The sequence below is a fragment of the Bufo bufo genome, chromosome 1 (assembly GCF_905171765.1).
Source record: "Bufo bufo chromosome 1, aBufBuf1.1, whole genome shotgun sequence".
NCBI lineage: Eukaryota > Metazoa > Chordata > Amphibia > Anura > Bufonidae > Bufo > Bufo bufo.
Genome location: NC_053389.1, coordinates 346645162 through 346668857, shown reverse-complemented (window position 1 = coordinate 346668857; position 23696 = coordinate 346645162). Strand labels below are relative to the sequence as shown.

The window sequence follows — 23696 nt, the reverse complement described above, 5'->3', positions numbered from 1 at the left end:
GTCACTCAGCATGGCAAAGGGTTCCTACCACTACTCTGACTATGGTGTGAACAGGGTCCAGTATCCTTGCTGGGCAGTTGTGTGGAAGCTTTGCTGTGAGCTGGATTCCATCACCCTCAGACCCTGTTCACACCATAGTCAGAGTAGTGGTAGGAACCCTTTGCCATGCTGAGTGACCGTGACGTGGTGCATGAAGGGCTCCGATATTTTCCTGACCGGAACATATTGGCGAAAGTCTCAGCTTTTTAATACCTGCATTTATGACTTCCCAGTATAGTCAGTAGCTTATTTGTTTGGTGCATTTTCTCTTGGTGTCTCATATGATGCTTTGCTACATTCCCTGTAGCTTGTCCTTGTGGTGCATGTGGACCGCGCCGACGTCCTCCATTGTATGCATATTTTGCTGGGGATAGTCGATAATTGCGGTCCACATGCGGCTGGGCTGCTCCCCCAATCTAGACACGCCACCGTGTCAGGGGCTGAGCAGCTCCTCCAAAATTGCCACTATTTTTTGGTGTTTTTGTTTTGTTTGATTTGTAGTGTGTGTGCCTTTACCTGGCATTCCAACACTCTTTTGCACCTGTTATACCTCCTTCACAGGGTCTGATATGGGTGTGGCTCACAGTATGGTCTTGTTCACATTGCACCAGTATCCTTGCTGGGCAGTTGTGTGGAAGCTTTGCTGTGAGCTGGATTCCATCACCCTCAGACCCTGTTCACACCATAGTCAGAGTAGTGGTAGGAACCCTTTGCCATGCTGAGTGACCGTGACGTGGTGCATGAAGGGCTCCGATATTTTCCTGACCGGAACATATTGGCGAAAGTCTCAGCTTTTTAATACCTGCATTTATGACTTCCCAGTATAGCCGGCAATAATACAGCAAACAAAGTAGCAGCACACTACTGAATGCACTAAGACTGAGTGAACAGGTGAATGTGTGAACAGGGTCAAATACATGATGCCAATACTTACTGATAAGCAGTGAAGAAGCTCTTAGCGCATATTATTGATCAAAAATATGTTGGGCCCACCTACCAGACGACAAGGTAGCTTCTTATCAGGTGGGACCTACTCTAACACGGAGGGTCCAGGCACACACACTACAAATCAAACAAAACAAAAACACCAAAAAAATAGTGGCAATTTTGGAGGAGCTGCTCAGCCCCTGACACGGTGGCGTGTCTAGATTGGGGGAGCAGCCCAGCCGCATGTGGACCGCAATTATCGACTATCCCCAGCAAAATATGCATACAATGGAGGACGTCGGCGCGGTCCACATGCACCACAAGGACAAGCTACAGGGAATGTAGCAAAGCATCATATGAGACACCAAGAGAAAATGCACCAAACAAATAAGCTACTGACTATACTGGGAAGTCATAAATGCAGGTATTAAAAAGCTGAGACTTTCGCCAATATGTTCCGGTCAGGAAAATATCGGAGCCCTTCATGCACCACGTCACGGTCACTCAGCATGGCAAAGGGTTCCTACCACTACTCTGACTATGGTGTGAACAGGGTCCAGTATCCTTGCTGGGCAGTTGTGTGGAAGCTTTGCTGTGAGCTGGATTCCATCACCCTCAGACCCTGTTCACACCATAGTCAGAGTAGTGGTAGGAACCCTTTGCCATGCTGAGTGACCGTGACGTGGTGCATGAAGGGCTCCGATATTTTCCTGACCGGAACATATTGGCGAAAGTCTCAGCTTTTTAATACCTGCATTTATGACTTCCCAGTATAGTCAGTAGCTTATTTGTTTGGTGCATTTTCTCTTGGTGTCTCATATGATGCTTTGCTACATTCCCTGTAGCTTGTCCTTGTGGTGCATGTGGACCGCGCCGACGTCCTCCATTGTATGCATATTTTGCTGGGGATAGTCGATAATTGCGGTCCACATGCGGCTGGGCTGCTCCCCCAATCTAGACACGCCACCGTGTCAGGGGCTGAGCAGCTCCTCCAAAATTGCCACTATTTTTTGGTGTTTTTGTTTTGTTTGATTTGTAGTGTGTGTGCCTTTACCTGGCATTCCAACACTCTTTTGCACCTGTTATACCTCCTTCACAGGGTCTGATATGGGTGTGGCTCACAGTATGGTCTTGTTCACATTGCACCAGTATCCTTGCTGGGCAGTTGTGTGGAAGCTTTGCTGTGAGCTGGATTCCATCACCCTCAGACCCTGTTCACACCATAGTCAGAGTAGTGGTAGGAACCCTTTGCCATGCTGAGTGACCGTGACGTGGTGCATGAAGGGCTCCGATATTTTCCTGACCGGAACATATTGGCGAAAGTCTCAGCTTTTTAATACCTGCATTTATGACTTCCCAGTATAGCCGGCAATAATACAGCAAACAAAGTAGCAGCACACTACTGAATGCACTAAGACTGAGTGAACAGGTGAATGTGTGAACAGGGTCAAATACATGATGCCAATACTTACTGATAAGCAGTGAAGAAGCTCTTAGCGCATATTATTGAAAATATGTTGGGCCCACCTACCAGACGACAAGGTAGCTTCTTATCAGGTGGGACCTACTCTAACACGGAGGGTCCAGCTCCATTGTTACTCTGATTAAAAACACCAAGGGGTGGGGCGTAAAAACTGTGTCTGTTAGGCTACTTTCACACCTGCGTTAGGTGCGGATCCGTCTGGTATCTGCACAGACGGATCCGCACCTATAATGCAAACGCTTAGATCCGTTCAGAACGGATTTGCTTGCATTACCATGAAAAAAAAAACAAATAATGTTTTTTTTTTTTTTTTTTTTTTTTTTGTTCATGATAATGCAAACGGATCCGTTTTGACTTTACATTGAAAGTCAATGGGGGACGGATCCGTTTGAAGATTGAGCCATACTGTGTCATCTTCAAACGGATCCGTCCCCATTGACTTACATTTTAAGTCTGGACAGATCCGCTCGCCTCACTGAGCGGAGCGGAGGCTGAACGCTGGCAGACGGATGCATTCTCAGTGGATCCGCCTCCACTGAGAATGCATTAGGGCCGGACGGCTGCGTTCAGGGCCGCTTGTGAGCCCCTTCAAACGGAGCTCACGAGCGGACACCTGAACGCAGGTGTGAAAGTAGCCTTAGGCTGTATCACAGACACAGTTTTGCAGGCAGCTCAATTTGACAGGCCTGGGGTCCTTCATAAGACTCCAGACTGTCACAGTATCTGATGAGAGCCCCACGATTTTTCATAGGGCAGAGTATATATATATAACTATAGAAAAAATGACTGGGCACACCTAGGATATTTAGTAGCTGATATTTATTGTTACTCAATTATAAAATATGAATCCAATAGGGGGATATACAACATATAATTTAATAGTATATAATTTAATGGTTAAAACGTTACCTCTAGATAAAACAATATTCAAGGCAGATATTCTGTGAATTCTGCGGCCGAGGTGCTGCTGAATTGGTCACCCAATTGTAATATTGTGACCCAACAGCCTCATCTCAGTCGCAACATGGACAGAAGTGCTGAATGGGGAATATGTGGCAATAAATAGATAATCTAACACAATGTTAATACTGCTTGTTAAGTGACAGATGAATTATGAAGTGTAGAATGTATAAACACCGGATGATGTAAAAAGTTGTCCTCAAGAAATCCAGATATAATCAAGTCCCACTAATGTTGGTAGCCAATTTGGATTAAGAAATGATACTGTACAGTAAATTTGCGGTAATCAGATGCAGTGATACTTTGCTCCGTCACTGACTCAGCGGCGTCCCGCTTTCAGTCAGAAAAGGAATCCAGCAATAGGCAATAGTTAGTGAAGGAACGCTCTTACCAAGGTTGGAGGGATCTCACAGGTAAGAGAAACCTCTGCCGTCTGTCGAAACTTTTACTCCCGATTTTCTTGTTGCGGTAAGGTGCAAACCCGTAGTCAGTTGTATGGATCACCTGCTAGCAGTTGGATTTTCTGCACGAGGTCCCGCTTGTTGAGATCTGGATAAGATGTCCCAGCTTTTCGGGCAAAAGTTTCAGACCAGGCTTTATTTCGTAAGGCGGCTCAGAGTTGTTCCTTGATAAGTTCAATGCGGTGCACTCGCATAAAGTTGGGGGGTCAGACCAGACGCGTTTCGGGGCTAGAGTATCCCCTTCCTCAGTGGCTTATCCGACCTCCCCAAAAGACCCTTCTTTTATACTCAGCAAAGGAGAAAAAACCCGGTTCGGATTCTGGTTCCGGAAGTCCTGTGAAGGGCGTTTTCCAGTCAGGAAATATTTCCATTATCACTGTGATATAGCGGATTTCCGTATTCTATTTCTTTGACATTGGTGTGTATCCACATATATAAACTCATAATATCTTGTGGGGTTGTTATGTTAAGTGAACAGTAATAACTTTATGTGTCATTGCGATTCCCCTGCGCTTTTATAAAACGCCCGAACAATAGCACAGTGACTATTATAAACGTAAATAGATAATCCATCATATATAAACAGCATTTTAAAAGTGGTGTCAACATTTGTATATAATAGAAAAAGGAGAAAATTAAGAATTTCCTAATTAAATAAATGTTAGGAGAACATGTGTACTACAAAGCTATCAACATAAGTATTGGTACGATAAACAGGTTATATATCTATATACCTATAGCCTCTATGTATAAATATTTAATATCGCTTATTAATTTATTAATTTATATGAAGTATTCTCTAAAATTCCAAAAGACATGAAGTGAACAATCTATGTATTTGATGATGACCGGAAATTTGCATAAAGTAATAAAAACATATATAAATATTTGGTTCATTTTCACAATATATTTTTGAAAAATATATTTCTTAACATTTTTTTGTTCATTTTCAAAACATATTTTTGTATATAAAAACCATCAATATATATTTCTAAAAAACAAAATTTGTATATATGGGTCATAAACATAATAAAAAATATATAATGTTAAAAATGTTAATAAATATATCTCTAATATTTATAAAATTCAATAATGATCCCAGAAACTCCCAAAAAAAAGGTAAAAGTTCATAAATATTCATAAAAAGATAAATTACATAACGAATATTTTTGATTATTTTTAAAAAAAATTTTTGATTCTTTAAAAATTTTTTACAAATTTTTTTTCCCAAAAAGAACTTATGCTGTATAGAAAATTCAATTGAATACCATGCCCAGTCAGTCGATGTTGTAAGATAAGGGACTGCCGTCGAGGGGGAGCCAGCCGGGGCATAAAGCTACTCGGCACAGCTCACTCTCAAAGGCAGGCCCCAACCCATATTTATAAAAAGCCAAAAATTTCATACTCTGCATTTAAACCATCAGGGATGGGTTGGGGCCTGCCTTTGAGAGTGAGCTGTGCTATACAGCATAAGTTCTTTTTGGGAAAAAAAATTTTTTTTTTTTTTTAAAGAATCAAAAATAATTTTTAAAAATAATCAAAAATATTCGTTATGTAATTTATCTTTTTATGAATATTTATGAACTTTTACCTTTTTTTTGGGAGTTTATGGGATCATTATTGAATTTTATAAATATTAGAGATATATTTATTAACATTTTTAACATTATATATTTTTTATTATGTTTATGACCCATATATACAAATTTTGTTTTTTAGAAATATATATTGATGGTTTTTATATACAAAAATATGTTTTGAAAATGAACAAAAAAATGTTAAGAAATATATTTTTCAAAAATATATTGTGAAAATGAACCAAATATTTATATATGTTTTTATTACTTTATGCAAATTTCCGGTCATCATCAAATACATAGATTGTTCACTTCATGTCTTTTGGAATTTTAGAGAAGACTTCATATAAATTAATAAATTAATAAGCGATATTAAATATTTATACATAGAGGCTATAGGTATATAGATATATAACCTGTTTATCGTACCAATACTTATGTTGATAGCTTTGTAGTACACATGTTCTCCTAACATTTATTTAATTAGGAAATTCTTAATTTTCTCCTTTTTCTATTATATACAAATGTTGACACTACTTTTAAAATGCTGTTTATATATGATGGATTATCTATTTACGTTTATAATAGTCACTGTGCTATTGTTCGGGCGTTTTATAAAAGCGCAGGGGAATCGCAATGACACATAAAGTTATTACTGTTCACTTAACATATCAACTGCACAAGATATTATGAGTTTATATATGTGGATACACACCAATGTCAAAGAAATAGAATACGAAAATCCGCTATATCACAGTGATAATGGAAATATTTCCTGATTGGAAAACGCCCTTCACAGGACCTCCGGAACCAGAATCCGAACCGGGTTTTTTCTCCTTTGCTGAGTATAAAAGAAGGGTCTTTTGGGGAGGTCGGATAAGCCACTGAGGAAGGGGATACTCTAGCCCCGAAACGCGTCTGGTCTGACCCCCCAACTTTATGCGAGTGCACCGCATTGAACTTATCAAGGAACAACTCTGAGCCGCCTTACGAAATAAAGCCTGGTCTGAAACTTTTGCCCGAAAAGCTGGGACATCTTATCCAGATCTCAACAAGCGGGACCTCGTGCAGAAAATCCAACTGCTAGCAGGTGATCCATACTACTGACTACGGGTTTGCACCTGACCGCAACAAGAAAATCGGGAGTAAAAGTTTCGACAGACGGCAGAGGTTTCTCTTACCTGTGAGATCCCTCCAACCTTGGTAAGAGCGTTCCTTCACTAACTATTGCCTATTGCTGGATTCCTTTTCTGACTGAAAGCGGGACGCCGTTGAGTCAGTGACGGAGCAAAGTATCACTGCATCTGATTACCGCAAATTTACTGTACAGTATCATTTCTTAATCCAAATTGGCTACCAACATTAGTGGGACTTGATTATATCTGGATTTCTTGAGGACAACTTTTTACATCATCCGGTGTATATACATTCTACACTTCATAATTCATCTGTCACTTAACAAGCAGTATTAACATTGTGTTAGATTATCTATTTATTGCCACATATTCCCCATTCAGCACTTCTGTCCATGTTGCGACTGAGATGAGGCTGTTGGGTCACAATATTACAATTGGGTGACCAATTCAGCAGCACCTCGGCCGCAGAATTCACAGAATATCTGCCTTGAATATTGTTTTATCTAGAGGTAACGTTTTAACCATTAAATTATATACTATTAAATTATATGTTGTATATCCCCCTATTGGATTCATATTTTATAATTGAGTAACAATAAATATCAGCTACTAAATATCCTAGGTGTGCCCAGTCATTTTTTTCTATATTTCTGTCCTCTTTAGCAGCGGGGTGACGCTGCAAGACTGTGAGCACCCTGGTTGGCGGTTCAACCATCCTGTGCATCCAACTAACATATTACAATTATATATATATAACCTCTAAGGTGCCATTGTTACCATCATCATCTGAAAGGTTAAAAGATCGGGATTGGTCATGGAATGGGTTTATATGATGAAACTGCTTCATACACCTCTTGTGCCCAGTTGATGTACTATTACATCAGGAGGGGTAAATCATAATTAAAAAATCATATAAATTTGGTATCTCTCTATGTCACGACTATGTTCATGGTCGGGACTCTTAGACCCGCATGCAGTTGCCAGCGGTCAGTTTGGTTGTTCACCGCAGGTGAGGGCTGTGAGTTGTTTGCCCCACCTGTGGTTGCCGCTGGCAACATGATGTTGTTGGCAGTTTAGCAGCCTTAGCTGGTTGCTGGGCTGCTCGCTGTCTATGCATGTGGTTGCCTCTCGCAACCTGTGTAGTGTATGTGTGCACTTTCCCTGTTTGGTGTGCACGGGGTTTTGTTGTGTGTGCATTTTCCCCTGTCTGGTGTGGGAAGGGTTAACTCCCATCCTGGTGTGTGTGAGTGGGTGTGGCTGCTTGGGCTATTTAGCTTCCACTGGATGCCTGATGCTGAGGGGTACTCCAGCCATGCTGTTTGCTGGAGTCATCCTCCTGGTCTTCTTATGCCATTTCTCCAGTGAGGGCCACCCTTGTGGTCATAAGTAAATGTCATGATGTTAAGTTTATATTCTTGTGCTGTCTCACCTTATTGCAGCTATGGTGTTCTGGTTTCCTGTATGATTTGTGATGTGTGCTCTGTCCTTTTATGTTGCTGTGGACATCAGCACTTGTGCACGGGTTCCAGTCAGTGTGTCTGTGGCAGGTAGGTGTGGAACTGGTTTCACTTACCTGCCATATCCATATGCTGTATATGTTCCCTTCTCCTTGCAGCTTTGTCAGTTGAGACTCCTGTTCCTCCGTGATGTGGAGGAACAGGTCGTCTTACCCTGCTCCTAGTCCAGGGATTTCCTGAGGGCTAGTAGGGACCCGAGGTTCCGGAGTATGAGCCCTCCTACCATCTGGGTTGGCTCATACAGTTAGGAGTCAGGGTCAGTATTAGGGACGTTTTAGGAGGTGACCTGCTCCCTGATCCTGTCGTCCTGGCCTAGCAGCTTCCTTATCCCTTTAACATCGCTCGGTGGGGGGTTTCCCCCACTCCCCACCGTGACACTCTAATCATACTAACAGAATAAGGTCATTTTTAGTGAACAGTAAATGGCATAAAATCAAAACCCAGAAAACAGTGGCAGAGTTGAATCTTTTTTTCTATTTTGCCCAATAAAAGATTTTTTTTCCTGTTTCCCAATACAAGCTGTGTCCTGAAAGGGTTAATTTCAGTAAATAGTGTGTAACCTGTCCATATATTATATGTGTGTGTATATATATATATATATAATGTTTATGCATTTATTCTAGAATTTACATATAACACATCATTTAATGTTTAAGGTAATCAATTTACAAAATACGGGTGTCGGAGAAAATCGGACCATAAAATGGTACATAAGAAGTTATGTGAATCGATTCCAAAGTTAAAGCCCATTCGAAGAGCCTGCAATCTTCAGGAATGTTCACAACCCATGTAAGTTGTCACCTGAGTGATTTTTCATGGTTTATAATTCTTTGAGTCATGCATATAAAATGTGTTGCAGTAGTCTTCATTTTCAGCAATTTAGTGAGTAAGGTTGTTTTCATGGCTTTGATTCATGTGTCTGTAACACGGCTCATTAATTATATGAACTTGATTTTGTATTAGCACATAGATTCTGAGCTTCTTGCACTTGAAATATGTTATCCATTTGTTTCATTTGGGGAATGGCACTTGCCATTCTTAGTCTCAGGGATATTGAATGGAGCTCTAGTGCTCATTTGTCCTGCAAAATGTGGGTCCCGTTGATATTGCAGTGACACCCATTCCGCAATTTCAACATGGCAATCAGGATCTTCCTCATTAAGATGATGCAGCAACTGGATCTTATATGGGTGGCAATTTTGTGTAGCCAGTGTATCTGCCTGATGGTGTTTCGACTCACCCCACTCTTTTTGGCTGTTCGAACACCTTACCTGTTTGGCAAAATTTGGCAAGCAATTTTCCAACTGTGCCATGTCAAATGGGTGGTGTGTTTTGGGTGTGGGGCTTTGAAATGACTCAGGTACTGCTCTTCCTGGAGATCAGCACAATCTCTTTCCTCTCCTTGCATGGTAATATTGCAGCCATATCTGTGTATGTAACAAATAGAAATTTGTTGATAACTTTAGCAGGAATAAAGGTATGTCATAGAATTGGATTACTCAATGAATTCTCTATCAGATAGATATGTCACATGCACCCATTTGAAAAAATTTACTTGGTTCCAAGATGACAGCTTTCAAAACTGGGTGGGATGGGGAGCATACTATTTTTACTATTTGGCCCTGTGAGATCTGTGTATGCCCCCGCCTGGCATTGACATGATTGCATAACTAAGCTCTAAAGTGTCCTTTATATGACTGGATATTTTATTTAGCTGTATTTAGATTTCAGATCACTGTTTATCTTTCCATTGTTCTGATCCATCTGAAGAACAGAAACATTTCAATAAACTGGTTCTATGTTTAACATCAGTTTGTGTTACTTCCATCAGAGATCAGTTATTTTTGATGGGAGAAAAAGTCCTGCAAAAAGTACTTTTTGTCCAGCCAAAAATAACTAATCTCTGATGGAAGTGATACTGATACAAACTGATCATAACTGATGCTCAACTTAACAGATCAGTTTTTAAAAATAATTTCTGTTCTTCTGAGGGTTCAGAAGAACAGCAAGCTAAACAGTGATGTTAACTGCTGTAGATTTTTGTCTTAATTTACGCCAGAATATAAAATGAAGATAAATAAAATAAAAAAATAACATTTTAAACAAAATTGCAGGGCTCACTGGCCCTAGCCCTCACCATTCAGAAAGTGGCAAGGGCAACAAGAAAATGCCACTTGTGACAAAGTTTTATCTCAGTGGAGTTTAACCTGTTTAACCCTGATTTCCCGATCCTTAAGGACACAGGGCGTACCGGTACGTCCTATGTATTTCCGATCACCGCCGCTCGGCGGGCGGTGATCGGAACCCGGTGCCTGCTCAAATCATTGAGCAGGCACCTTGGCTAAATGTGAGGGGGGGTCCTGTGTAGGCGATCGCAGCAAACCGCAGGTCAATTCAGACCTGCGGTTTGCTGCGTTTCCGGGTTATTCGGGTCTCTGGGGACCCGATAACCCGGAACAGGATGGTGATCGGTGGTGTGATAATACACCACCAATCACCATCCTTAGTTCCTGAGAGGTGATGGTGACATCACCTCTCAGGATCGCTGTCATTGGTCGGCTGGGCGGGCGGGAGGTTCAAATCATCGCAGCGCTCCTCTCCTCCTCCTTTTCAGTCCGGAGCCCGAGGAGAGAGGAGCGCTGCATGTGTCTGAGCCAGCACCCCCCATCTGTTCAGAGCCCAGGATCCAGCCAGCACCCCCAGCACCACCAGGTATTTAGGGAAAGGCTAGGGACAAGTTAGATTAGGCAGGGATATTTAGGGAAAGTAAGTTGAAGAAAAAAAAAATGTTTTGGTTGCATCACCCTAAATTGGGTGTCTGGGGTCCACAGCTTGCCCCCCCTCTCCCCCCCACAACTTTTTTGGGGTGCAGCCAATTTTTTTTTTTTTTTGGGCGTACGCTGACTGGCCGGCACTCTTAGCCTCCGGCCACTGTTAGCGCATCGCACACCCCACCGCTGATCAACTTCGGATGGTGGATCAGCGATTTAGAATTTTTTATTTTATTTGTTCACATTTTTTCCCCTTTTTTTTAGTTAGTCTTTTTTTTTTTTTCTGTTAGGGATAGTTTGCGAACACCTGTGCCCCCACACACAGGCACACTGAATAAAGATTTGCACGCACACACACGCAAACACACACTCCCCTATGGCCTGCCGGATGTCCTCGGCTGAAGAGGCATACGCCCAGCTTGCCTCCGAGTCCGAGAGTCCCAGTGAGGACGAGGATGACCCCACTTTCCTTTTGTCATCCGCGTCCTCCTCATCATCTAGCGATGATGATGAGCCCCCAAGGCGGCATAGACGCCGCCAGGCGGAGCAAGGGGACCGCCATGCTAGGGACCCTGTGGCCCACCCTAGTACGAGCAGCTCTGGGGCTCGTACTAGTTTTCCGGCCCACCAGTTAAATCCACCGGAGCCCCCTGCAGGTGAACTTGTCTGGTGTACCCCAGAGCGTTATGAGCCCTTGATTCCTGATTTTGAAGGCCAATCAGGAATCCAGATTTCCACAGTGGGCTTCACTGAATACGACTTTTTTTCAGTGACCACTTTGTAAATCTAATGGTGGAGCAAACAAACCTGTACGCCCAACAGTTCATTGCTCAACACACGGGCTCCTTTTTGGCTAGGTCCGGTGGCTGGACTCCGGTCAGTGCAGCCGAGATGAGGACATTTTGGGGCCTCGTGCTGCATATGGGTCTAGTCAAGAAACCTAGTGTCAGGCATTACTGGAGTGGGGACGTCCTCTACCAGGCCCCACTTTACAGTACGGCCATGACACGCTCCCGGTTTGAGGCCATCCGGAAATGCCTGCATTATTCAGATAATGCAGCATGTCCCCCCCAAGGTGATCCTGCCTATGACCGCCTGTACAAAATCAGGCCGGTCATCGATCACTTTGGGGCCAAATTTGTACAGGCCTATGTACCTGGAAGGGAGGTCGCGGTTGATGAGTCTCTCATTGCGTTCAAGGGGAGACTCCTTTTCCGCCAGTATGTTCCCTCTAAGGTATGGCGTGAAGCTGTACAAACTTTGTGAGAGTACCTCAGGGTACACTTACAAGTTTCGTGTGTATGAGGGGCGAGTTTCCCGTATTCAACCCCCAGAATGTCCCCCCCCACTCTGGGTGTTAGCGGGAAACTTATGCACCCACTGCTAGATAAGGGTTACCACCTGTACGTGGATAACTTTTATACTAGTATCCCCTTGTTCCAGTCCCTCGCCGCCAGATCCACGTCCGCTTGTGGGACCGTGCGAAAAAATCAACGCGGCCTCCCTACCTATCTCCAGGGGTGAGACCCGTGCCCTTACCACTGGAAACATGTTGCTGGTCAGATATAAGGACAAGAGGGATGTCCTTGTACTGTCCACAATTCATGGTAACGGCATCACCCCTGTCCCTGTGTGAGGTACCGCGGCAAAGGTCCTCAAGCCCGATTGTATCGTCGACTACAATCGGTATATGGGAGGAGTTGATCTCTCTGATCAAGTCCTCAAGCCATATAATGCCATGCGCAAAACCCGGGCATGGTACAAAAATGTTGCAGTCTACTTGGTACAGGTTAAAATATATACTTAATCACCAGTCCGCAAAAAACTGCTGCAGGTCCGAGGAGTGTTGTGGGGTCGATCACACTTTCAAAGAATGTACATTTAAGGTTCGGACCGCGCGTATCATAAATATAAGGTATAAAACAGATTATTTTCTCTTCCTCCCTTCAAAAAGGTACCGAGGTCTGCAGATCTCCTACTGATGGATATCCTGCAACTTACAAAGAAAAACAGTAGTGTAGATCCGTATGGTTGTACTGCCCTGTGATGCACAGATTGTACTTACATGGCACTCCACCAATCACAAGCGTATCACAGATTTCCTCTGCAAACTAGTTGGTTCTCCGCAGTGAAAATGCACGCTCACACGCTGGTACACAGGGCTCAAACACAGACCTGATTACAGCATACACCTGGTGAGTCTGCTGGGATTCCCAACTTCTTTTGGTTCAAAATTTTCTAGGTACTTCAGATCAAACAGGGGGATCAAACTTTGCACAGCCACCACAGGTCATGCAATCTCCAGAACTTGGAGATTGCATGACCTGTGGTAGCTGTGCAAAGTTTGATCCCCCTGTTTGATCTGAAGTACCTAGAAAATTTTGAACCAAAAGAAGTTGGGAATACTGTGTGAGGTACCGCGGCAAAGGTCCTCAAGCCCGATTGTATCGTCGACTACAATCGGTATATGGGAGGAGTTGATCTCTCTGATCAAGTCCTCAAGCCATATAATGCCATGCGCAAAACCCGGGCATGGTACAAAAATGTTGCAGTCTACTTGGTACAGGTTAAAATATATACTTAATCACCAGTCCGCAAAAAACTGCTGCAGGTCCGAGGAGTGTTGTGGGGTCGATCACACTTTCAAAGAATGTACATTTAAGGTTCGGACCGCGCGTATCATAAATATAAGGTATAAAACAGATTATTTTCTCTTCCTCCCTTCAAAAAGGTACCGAGGTCTGCAGATCTCCTACTGATGGATATCCTGCAACTTACAAAGAAAAACAGTAGTGTAGATCCGTATGGTTGTACTGCCCTGTGATGCACAGATTGTACTTACATGGCACTCCACCAATCACAAGCGTATCACAGATTTCCTCTGCAAACTAGTTGGTTCTCCGCAGTGAAAATGCACGCTCACACGCTGGTACACAGGGCTCAAACACAGACCTGATTACAGCATACACCTGGTGAGTCTGCTGGGATTCCCAACTTCTTTTGGTTCAAAATTTTCTAGGTACTTCAGATCAAACAGGGGGATCAAACTTTGCACAGCCACCACAGGTCATGCAATCTCCAGAACTTGGAGATTGCATGACCTGTGGTAGCTGTGCAAAGTTTGATCCCCCTGTTTGATCTGAAGTACCTAGAAAATTTTGAACCAAAAGAAGTTGGGAATCCCAGCAGACTCACCAGGTGTATGCTGTAATCAAGTCCGTGTTTGAGCCCTGTGTACCAGCGTGTGAGCATGCATTTTCACTGCGGAGAACCAACTAGTTTGCAGAGGAAATCTGTGATACGCTTGTGATTGGTGGAGTGCCGTGTAAGTACAATCTGTGCATCACAGGGCAGTACAACCATACGGATCTACCCTATTGTTTTTCTTTGTAAGTTGCAGGATATCCATCAGTAGGAGATCTGCAGACCTCGGTACCTTTTTGAAGGGAGGAAGAGAAAATAATCTGTTTTATACCTTATATTTATGATACGCGCGGTCCGAACCTTTTATGTACATACTTGGTACAGGTTGCTTTGTACAACTCTTTTGTGCTGTCCCGGAGCGCTGGCAACACAGGGACATTACTTCAGTTCTATGAGGCAGTCCTCAAGGCCCTGATCTTTTCTGACCGGGAAAGAGCAGGCCGGAGTACCTCGGGAACTGTAGGCGCCCCGGATCGTCCCTGGCCAACACTTTCCAGGTGTGGTCCCCCATACTGGAAAGAAGGGACGGACCCCAAAAAAGTGCAGAGTGTGTCACAGGAGGGGGATACGGAAGGACACCACCACTCAATGTGACATGTGCCCCGATCATCCGGGCCTCTGCATTACTGGTTGCTTCAGGGAGTACCACACTTCCATGGAGTACTAAATTTATATCCCAATTTAGCTACTGACAATCGGATAAAAAACTGGTTCTCAGACTTGAGACACTAAAACTATTTCAAAAATATTATTTAGTAAAACTACAATAAATAAAAAAAAGTTGACATATTAGGTATCGCCGCGTCCTTAATAATCTGCTCTTTAAAAATACACCCCCTAACCCCTCAGATGAACACGGTCATAAAAATAAAACAAAAACGGTGCAAAAAAAAGTTCTTTTTTGTCACTTTACATCACAAAAATTGTAATAGCAAGCGATCAAAAAGTCATATGCCCACCAAAATGGTGCCAATAAAACCGTCCACTCATCCTGCAAAAAATGAGCCCCTACCTAAGGTAATCGGCTAAAAACAAACAAAAAAAATGACTTTTAAACTATGGAGATACTAAAATGTATTTTTTTTTGTTTATAAAAAGATAATATAGTGTAAAACATAAATAAAAAAAAAAAAGTTGACATATTAGGTATCGCCGCGTCCGTAAGAATCTGCGCTATAAAAATACCCCCCTATCAGATGAACACGGTAAAATTTTATAAAAACGGTGGCAAAAAAGCAATTTTTTGGCAAATCTGCCATTTTAATCTTCCATTTAATCTTCCATTTTAAAATGGGTTAAATGGAAAATTTGCCCAAAAATTGAAATTCTCAAATTTCATCCCCATTTGGAAATAACTCTTGTGCAACACCTAAAGGGTTAACAAAGTTAGTAAAATCTGTTTTGAATACCTTTAGGGGTGTAGTTTCTTAGATGGGGTCACTTTTATGGAGTTTCTACTCTAGGGGTGCATCAGGGGGGCTTCAAATGGGACATGGTGTAAATAAACCAGTCCAGCAAAATCTGCCTTCCAAAAACCATACGGCGCACCTTTCCCTCTACGCCCTACTGTGTGCCTGTACAGTAGTTTACGGCCACATATGGGGCGTTTCTGCAAACTAGAGAATCGGGGCAATAAATATAGCATTTTGTTTGGCTGTTAACCTTTGGTTTGTTACTGGAAAAAATGGATTAAAATTGAAAATTTGCCAAAAAATCTAAATTCTGAAATTTTATCTCCATTTGCCACTAACTCTTGTGTTACACCTAAAGGGTTAACGACGTTTGTAAAATCAGTTTTGAATACCTTGAGGGGTGTCGTTTCTAGAATGGGATCATTTTTGGGTGGTTACACTTATATAAGCCTCACAAAGTGACTTCAGACCTGAATTGGTCCCTAAAAATTGGGTTTTTGAAAATTTCTCAAATATTAGAGGTATTACTATGTATTTCAGAAGTAGAGAAATTGAAACTTGGAAATTTGCAATTTTTTACAAATTTTTGGTAAATTTGGTATTTTTTTATAAATAAAAATTCATTTTTTTTACTTCTTTTTACCAGTGTCATGAAGTACAATATGTGACGAAAAAACTGTCTCAGAATGGCCTGGATAAGTCAAAGCGTTTTAAAGTTATCAGCACTTAACCACCTCAGCCCCCAGTGCTTAAACACCCTGAAAGACCAGGCCACTTTTTACACTTCTGACCTACACTACTTTCACCGTTTATTGCTCGGTCATGCAACTTACCACCCAAATGAATTTTACCTCCTTTTCTTCTCACTAATAGAGCTTTCATTTGGTGGTATTTCATTGCTGCTGACATTTTTACTTTTTTTGTTATTAATCGAAATTTAACGATTTTTTTGCAAAAAAATGACATTTTTCACTTTCAGTTGTAAAATTTTGCAAAAAAAACGACATCCATATATAAATTTTGCTCTAAATTTATTGTTCTACATGTCTTTGATAAAAAAAAAATGTTTGGGTAAAAAAAAAATGGTTTGGGTAAAAGTTATAGCGTTTACAAACTATGGTACAAAAATGTGAATTTCCGCTTTTTGAAGCAGCTCTGACTTTCTGAGCACCTGTCATGTTTCCTGAGGTTCTACAATGCCCAGACAGTACAAACACCCCACAAATGACCCCATTTCGGAAAGTACACACCCTAAGGTATTCGCTGATGGGCATAGTGAGTTCATAGAACTTTTTATTTTTTGTCACAAGTTAGCGGAAAATGATGATTTTATTTTGTTTTTTCTTACAAAGTCTCATATTCCACTAACTTGTGACAAAAAATAAAAACTTCTATGAACTCACTATGCCCATCACGAAATACCTTGGGGTCTCTTCTTTCCAAAATGGGGTCACTTGTGGGGTGGTTATACTGCCCTGGCATTCTAGGAGCCCAAATGTGTGGTAAGGAGTTTGAAATGAAATTCTGTAAAAAATGACCTGTGAAATCCGAAAGGTGCTCTTTGGAATATGGGCCCCTTTGCCCACCTAGGCTGCAAAAAAGTGTCACACATCTGGTATCTCCGTACTCAGGAGAAGGTGGGGAATGTGTTTTGGGGTGTCATTTTATATATACCCATGCTGGGTGAGAGAAATATCTTGGTCAAATGCCAACTTTGTATAAAAAAAATGGGAAAAGTTGTCTTTTGCCAAGATATTTCTCTCACCCAGCATGGGTATATGTAAAATGACACCCCAAAACACATTCCCCAACTTCTCCTGAGTACGGAGATACCAGATGTGTGACACTTTTTTGCAGCCTAGGTGGGCAAAGGGGCCCATATTCCAAAGAGCACCTTTCGGATTTCACAGGTCATTTTTTACAGAATTTGATTTCAAACTCCTTACCACACATTTGGGCCCCTAGAATGCCAGGGCAGTATAACTACCCCACAAGTGACCCCATTTTGGAAAGAAGACACCCCAAGGTATTCCGTGAGGGGCATGGCAAGTTCCTAGAATTTTTTATTTTTTGTCACAAGTTAGTGGAAAATGATGATTTTTTATTTTTTATTTTTTTCATACAAAGTCTCATATTCCACTAACTTGTGACAAAAAATAAAAACTTCCATGAACTCACTATGCCCATCAGCGAATACCTTGGGGTCTCTTCTTTCCAAAATGGGGTCACTTGTGGGGTAGTTATACTGCCCTGGCATTCTAGGGGCCCAAATGTGTGGTAAGGAGTTTGAAATCAAATTCTGTAAAAAATGACCTGTGAAATCCGAAAGGTGCTCTTTGGAATATGGGCCCCTTTGCCCACCTAGGCTGCAAAAAAGTGTCACACATCTGGTATCTCTGTATTCAGGAGAAGTTGAGGAATGTGTTTTGGGGTGTCTTTTTACATATACCCATGCTGGGTGAGATAAATATCTTGGTCAAATGCCAACTTTGTATAAAAAAATGGGAAAAGTTGTCTTTTGCCAAGATATTTCTCTCACCCAGCATGGGTATATGTAAAATGACACCCCAAAACACATTCCCCAACTTCTCCTGAGTACGGAGATACCAGATGTGTGACACTTTTTTGCAGCCTAGGTGGGCAAAGGGACCCATATTCCAAAGAGCACCTTTCGGATTTCACAGGTCATTTTTTTACAGAATTTGATTTCAAACTCCTTACCACACATTTGGGCCCCTAGAATGCCAGGGCAGTATAACTACCCCACAAGTGACCCCATTTTGGAAAGAAGAGACCCCAAGGTATTCGCTGATGGGCATAGTGAGTTCATGGAAGTTTTTATTTTTTGTCACAAGTTAGTGGAATATGAGACTTTGTATGAAAAAAAAAATAAATAAATAAATCAGCATTTTCCACTAACTTGTGACAAAAAATAAAAAATTCTAGGAACTCGCCATGCCCCTCACGGAATACCTTGGGGTGTCTTCTTTCCAAAATGGGGTCACTTGTGGGGTAGTTATACTGCCCTGGCATTTTCCAGGGGCCCTAATGTGTGGTAAGTAGGTAAATGACCTGTGAAATCCTAAAGGTGCTCTTTGGAATATGGGCCCCTTTGCCCACCTAGGCTGCAAAAAAGTGTCACACATGTGGTATCGCCGTATTCAGGAGAAGTTGGGGAATGTGTTTTGGGGTGTCATTTTACATATACCCTTGCTGGGTGAGAGAAATATCTTGACAAAAGACAACTTTTCCCATTTTTTTTATACAAAGTTGGCATTTGACCAAGATATTTCTCTCACCCAGCATGGGTATATGTAAAATGACACCCCAAAACACATTCCCCAACTTCTCCTGAGTACGGCGATACCAGATGTGTGACACTTTTTTGCAGCCTAGATGCGCAAAGGTGCCCAAATTCCTTTTAGGAGGGCATTTTTAGACATTTGGATACCAGACTTCTTCTCACGCTTTGGGGCCCCTAGAATGCCAGGGCAGTATAAATACCCCACATGTGACCCCATTTTGGAAAGAAGACACCCCAAGGTATTCAATGAGGGGCATGGCGAGTTCATAGAATTTTTTTTTTTTTGGCACAAGTTAGCGGAAATTGATATTTTTAATTTTTTTCTCACAAAGTCTCGTTCCGCTAACTTGGGACAAAAATTTCAATCTTTCATGGACTCAATATGCCCCTCACGGAATACCTGGGGGTGTCTTCTTTCCGAAATGGGGTCACATGTGGGGTATTTATACTGCCCTGGCATTCTAGGGGCCCTAAAGCGTGAGAGGAAGTCTGGAATATAAATGTCTAAAAAATTTTACGCATTTGGATTCCGTGAGGGGTATGGTGAGTTCATGTGAGATTTTATTTTTTGACACAAGTTAGTGGAATATGAGACTTTGTAAGAAAAAAAAATAATAATTCCGCTAACTTGGGCCAAAAAAATGTCTGAATGGAGCCTTACAGGGGGGGTGATCAATGACAGGGGGGGTGATCAATGACAGGGGGGTGATCAATGACAGGGGGGGGTGATCAATGACAGGGGGGGTGATCAATGACAGGGGGGGTGATCAATGACAGGGGGGTGATCAGGGAGTCTATATGGGGTGATCACCACAGTCATTGATCATGCCCCTGTAAGGCTTCATTCAGACGTCCGGATGCGTTTTGCGGATCCGATCCATCTATCAGTGGATCCGTAAAAATCATGCGGACGTCTGAATGGAGCTTTACAGGGGGGTAATCAATGACAGGGGCGTAATCAATGACAGGGGGGTGATCAGGGAGTCTATATGGGGTGATCACCACAGTCATTGATCACGCCCCTGTAAGGCTTCATTCAGACTTCCGGATGCGTTTTGCGGATCCGATCCATCTATCAGTGCATCCGTAAAAATCATGCGGACGTCTGAATGGAGCTTTACAGGGGGTAATCAATGACAGGGGGGTGATCAGGGAGTCTATATGGGGTGATCACCACAGTCATTGATCACGCCCCTGTAAGGCTTTATTCAGACGTCCGGATGCGTTTTGCGGATCCGATCCATCTATCAGTGCATCCGTAAAAATCATGCGGACATCTGAATGGAGCTTTACAGGGGGGTAATCAATGACAGGGGGGTAATCAATGACAGGGGGGTGATCAAGGAGTCTATATGGGGTGATCACCACAGTCATTGATCACGCCCCTGTAAGGCTTTATTCAGACGTCCGGATGCGTTTTGCGGATCCGATCCATCTATCAGTGCATCCGTAAAAATCATGCGGACATCTGAATGGAGCTTTACAGGGGGGTAATCAATGACAGGGGGGTGATCAGGGAGTCTATATGGGGTGATCACCACAGTCATTGATCATGCCCCTGTAAGGCTTCATTCAGACGTCCGGATGCGTTTTGCGGATCCGATCCATCTATCAGTGGATCCGTAAAAATCATGCGGACGTCTGAATGGAGCTTTACCCCCCTGTCATTGATTACCCCCCTGTAAAGCTCCATTCAGACGTCCGCATGATTTTTACGGATCCACTGATAGATGGATCGGATCCGCAAAACGAATCCGGACGTCTGAATGAAGCCTTACAGGGGCATGATCAATGACTGTGGTGATCACCCCATATAGACTCCCTGATCACCCCCCTGTCATTGATTACCCCCCTGTAAAGCTCCATTCAGATGTCCGCATGATTTTTACGGATGCACTGATAGATGGATCGGATCCGCAAAACGCATCCGGACGTCTGAATGAAGCCTTACAGGGGCGTGATCAATGACTGTGGTGATCACCCCATATAGACTCCCTGATCACCCCCCTGTCATTGATTACGCCCCTGTCATTGATTACCCCCCTGTAATCAATGACAGGGGGTTGATCAGGGAGTCTATATGGGGTGATCACCACAGTCATTGATCACGCCCCTGTAAGGCTTCATTCAGACGTCCGGATGCGTTTTGCGGATCCGATCCATCTATCAGTGGATCCGTAAAAATCATGCGGACGTCTGAATGGAGCTTTACAGGGGGGTGATCAATGACAGGGGGGTGATCAGGGAGTCTATATGGGGTGATCACCACAGTCATTGATCACGCCCCTGTAAGGCTTCATTCAGACGTCCGGATGCGTTTTGCGGATCCGATCCATCTATCAGTGGATCCGTAAAAATCATGCGGACGTCTGAATGGAGCTTTACAGGGGGGTGATCAATGACAGGGGGGTGATCAATGACAGGGGAGAAATCAATGACAGGGGGGTGATCAGGGAGTCTATATGGGGTGATCAGGGGTGATCAGGGGCTAATAAGGGGTTAATAAGTGACGGGGGGGGGGTGTCGTGTAGTGTAGTGGTGCTTGGTGCTACTTTACTGAGCTACCTGTGTCCTCTGGTGGTCGATCCAAACAAAGGGGACCACCAGAGGACCAGGTAGCAGGTATATTAGACGCTGTTATCAAAACAGCGTCTAATATACCTGTTAGGGGTTAAAAAAACACATCTCCAGCCTGCCAGCGAACGATCGCCGCTGGCAGGCTGGAGATCAACTCTCTTACCTTCCGTTCCTGTGAGCGCGCGCGCCTGTGTGCGCGCGTTAACAGGAAATCTCGCGTCTCGCGAGATGACGCGTATATGCGTCCAGGCGGAATGAATCAACCACCTCCAGGACGCGTCTGTGCGTACAGCGGTCCGGAGGTGGTTAAAGTGACACTGGTCAGATTTGCAAAAAATGGCCTGGTCCTTAAGGTGAAATAAGGCTGTGTCCTTAAGGAGTTAAAAAGTCACAAATACGGCTCTGATCTAGAGTCTGATGAAGAATGGGGATTTGATTTTCGGGGTCAGCTCTGAGATATGATGAAAAGATTTTTATTTTCTTATTTTCCTCCTACAAATCAGTGGCGTAGGTATAGGGGGTGCAGAAGTAGCAGTCGGTACTGGGCCCAGGAGCCCAATGGGGCCCAAAGACCCTTGTGCCGCATAAGAAGACACTGGTGTTATAGAAAGTGCATGCTGGTCAAGTTACACCTCTCACTGGAGGCAACGGGTTAGGTCAGGAATCTTGCATAGGGGGAGGGTGCGTTTCAATTTTTGCTTTAGGCAGCACGAAGGCTATGCTTCCCATAGCCTTTAGCTATGCCCCTGCTCCAAAGCATAGGTGCGTCTTGTAGTCCGGTGTGTCTTATAGTCTGACAAATATGGTACATTGACCAATTGGAGTTGTCAAGTAAATACATTTTTGTTAAAACAAAAATTGTGGTGTTTTCAATGGTAAATGGTAGGTGGTATTATGCTCTTTTATGTGCGAGATAGACTAAATGATTACTCCTGCTTCACAATATTATTGTGGTAATGTCAGGATAGGAAAAACAATCATTTTATTGGTGTTGGTGCTATGGTAGTGCAAAAGTAAAATTTCATGCTTGTATCATTCACTTCAATAGGCTTAGCTGTAGTTATGCTGCATCACCTCTACTACTGTGTGTAGACATTGTGGCTGTATACAATGAAGAGACTGCTGTGCATGCAGTAGATTGCAAGCACCAACAGAACAGCAGATGGCAGAGACCCACAACAACACTGATGCAATATTGTTCATCTATCCTAACATTACCACATAAATATTGTGAAGCTGGAGTCACCCTTTACATGGGAGGTAGTTGTTTTTGGGAGAGGTGATTTGAACTATATTATGTGCAAAGCACGTACAGTATCTAAAAATTTACTGTAGAATCCTTCCCCTACTTAGATTTATACAAAAATCGGAGCCAAACCTTGTTTCCGAGGTAAGTGACTAAACAACAGTTTCACTTGTAATACACATATAGGGGCACATTTATTAAGACCGGTGTTTTAGATGCCAGTCTTAATAACCCCTATACCTGGCGGTGGATCTGCAGGAGGTATGAACTGGCGCTGGCCTCTACATAACTTTGGCGGATCCACCGCTGCTTTTAAATGTAAGACAGCTTCCCAGCTGTCTTATATTTAGACCTTTTTCTACACCTAAAACAGACATGGAAAATGGTAAATGAGACTGGCCTGCCAGCCCATCCTCGTCCCCGTCCATGTCACGCCCACTTTTTTAGACTTGGCGTGAGAAGGGAAAAATTGCAGAATGCAATCTGCACCTGAAATACGACTAATATAGGCATATTTTAGCTTTATAAATGACCCCCATAACGTCTAATAATACGTTACCATGTGAATACATCCTTACATAATAACATAGTATATAAGGCTGAAAAAGGACATTTGTCCATCCAATCCAGCCTGTTACCCTGCAAGCTGATCCAGAGGTAGGCAAAAAAAAACATGTGGGGTAGAAGCCAATTTTAATTACTTAAGAGGAAAAAAAAAATCTGAATAACTCCCTGGATCAACAACCAATCTCTAGTAACTACAACATGTAATTAGAGTTGTGCGGACACCTGGATGTTCGGGTTCGGCAGGTTTGGCCGAACTTAAAAAAAAGTTTGGGTTCGGGACCCGAACTTGACCCCGAACCCGAACGCCATTGAAGTCAATGGGGACCCGAACCTTTGGCCACTAAAATGGCTCTAAAATAGCCCTGGAAACAGCTAGAGGGCTGCAAAAGGCAGCAAAATGTGCTTAAGAGCATGGCAAATGCTCTGCAAACAAATGTGGATGGGGAAATGAATTAAAAAAACATAAAAGACCTTAAAAAAATAAAAATCACCATCACCACCTCCTCAGGCAGGGA

At 42.8% G+C, this 23696-nt stretch overlaps 1 protein-coding gene across 1 annotated transcript in view; it reads left to right on the top strand.

Annotated features, from left to right (window-relative positions):
• Positions 1-23696, top strand: part of LOC121009531 (A disintegrin and metalloproteinase with thrombospondin motifs 2-like) — a 775073-nt gene that overhangs the window by 573990 nt on the left and 177387 nt on the right. The window contains exon 18 of the mRNA XM_040442735.1: positions 8757-8889. Within this exon, the coding sequence (XP_040298669.1) occupies positions 8757-8889 (133 nt within the window). The remainder of the gene's footprint in view (positions 1-8756; positions 8890-23696) is intronic.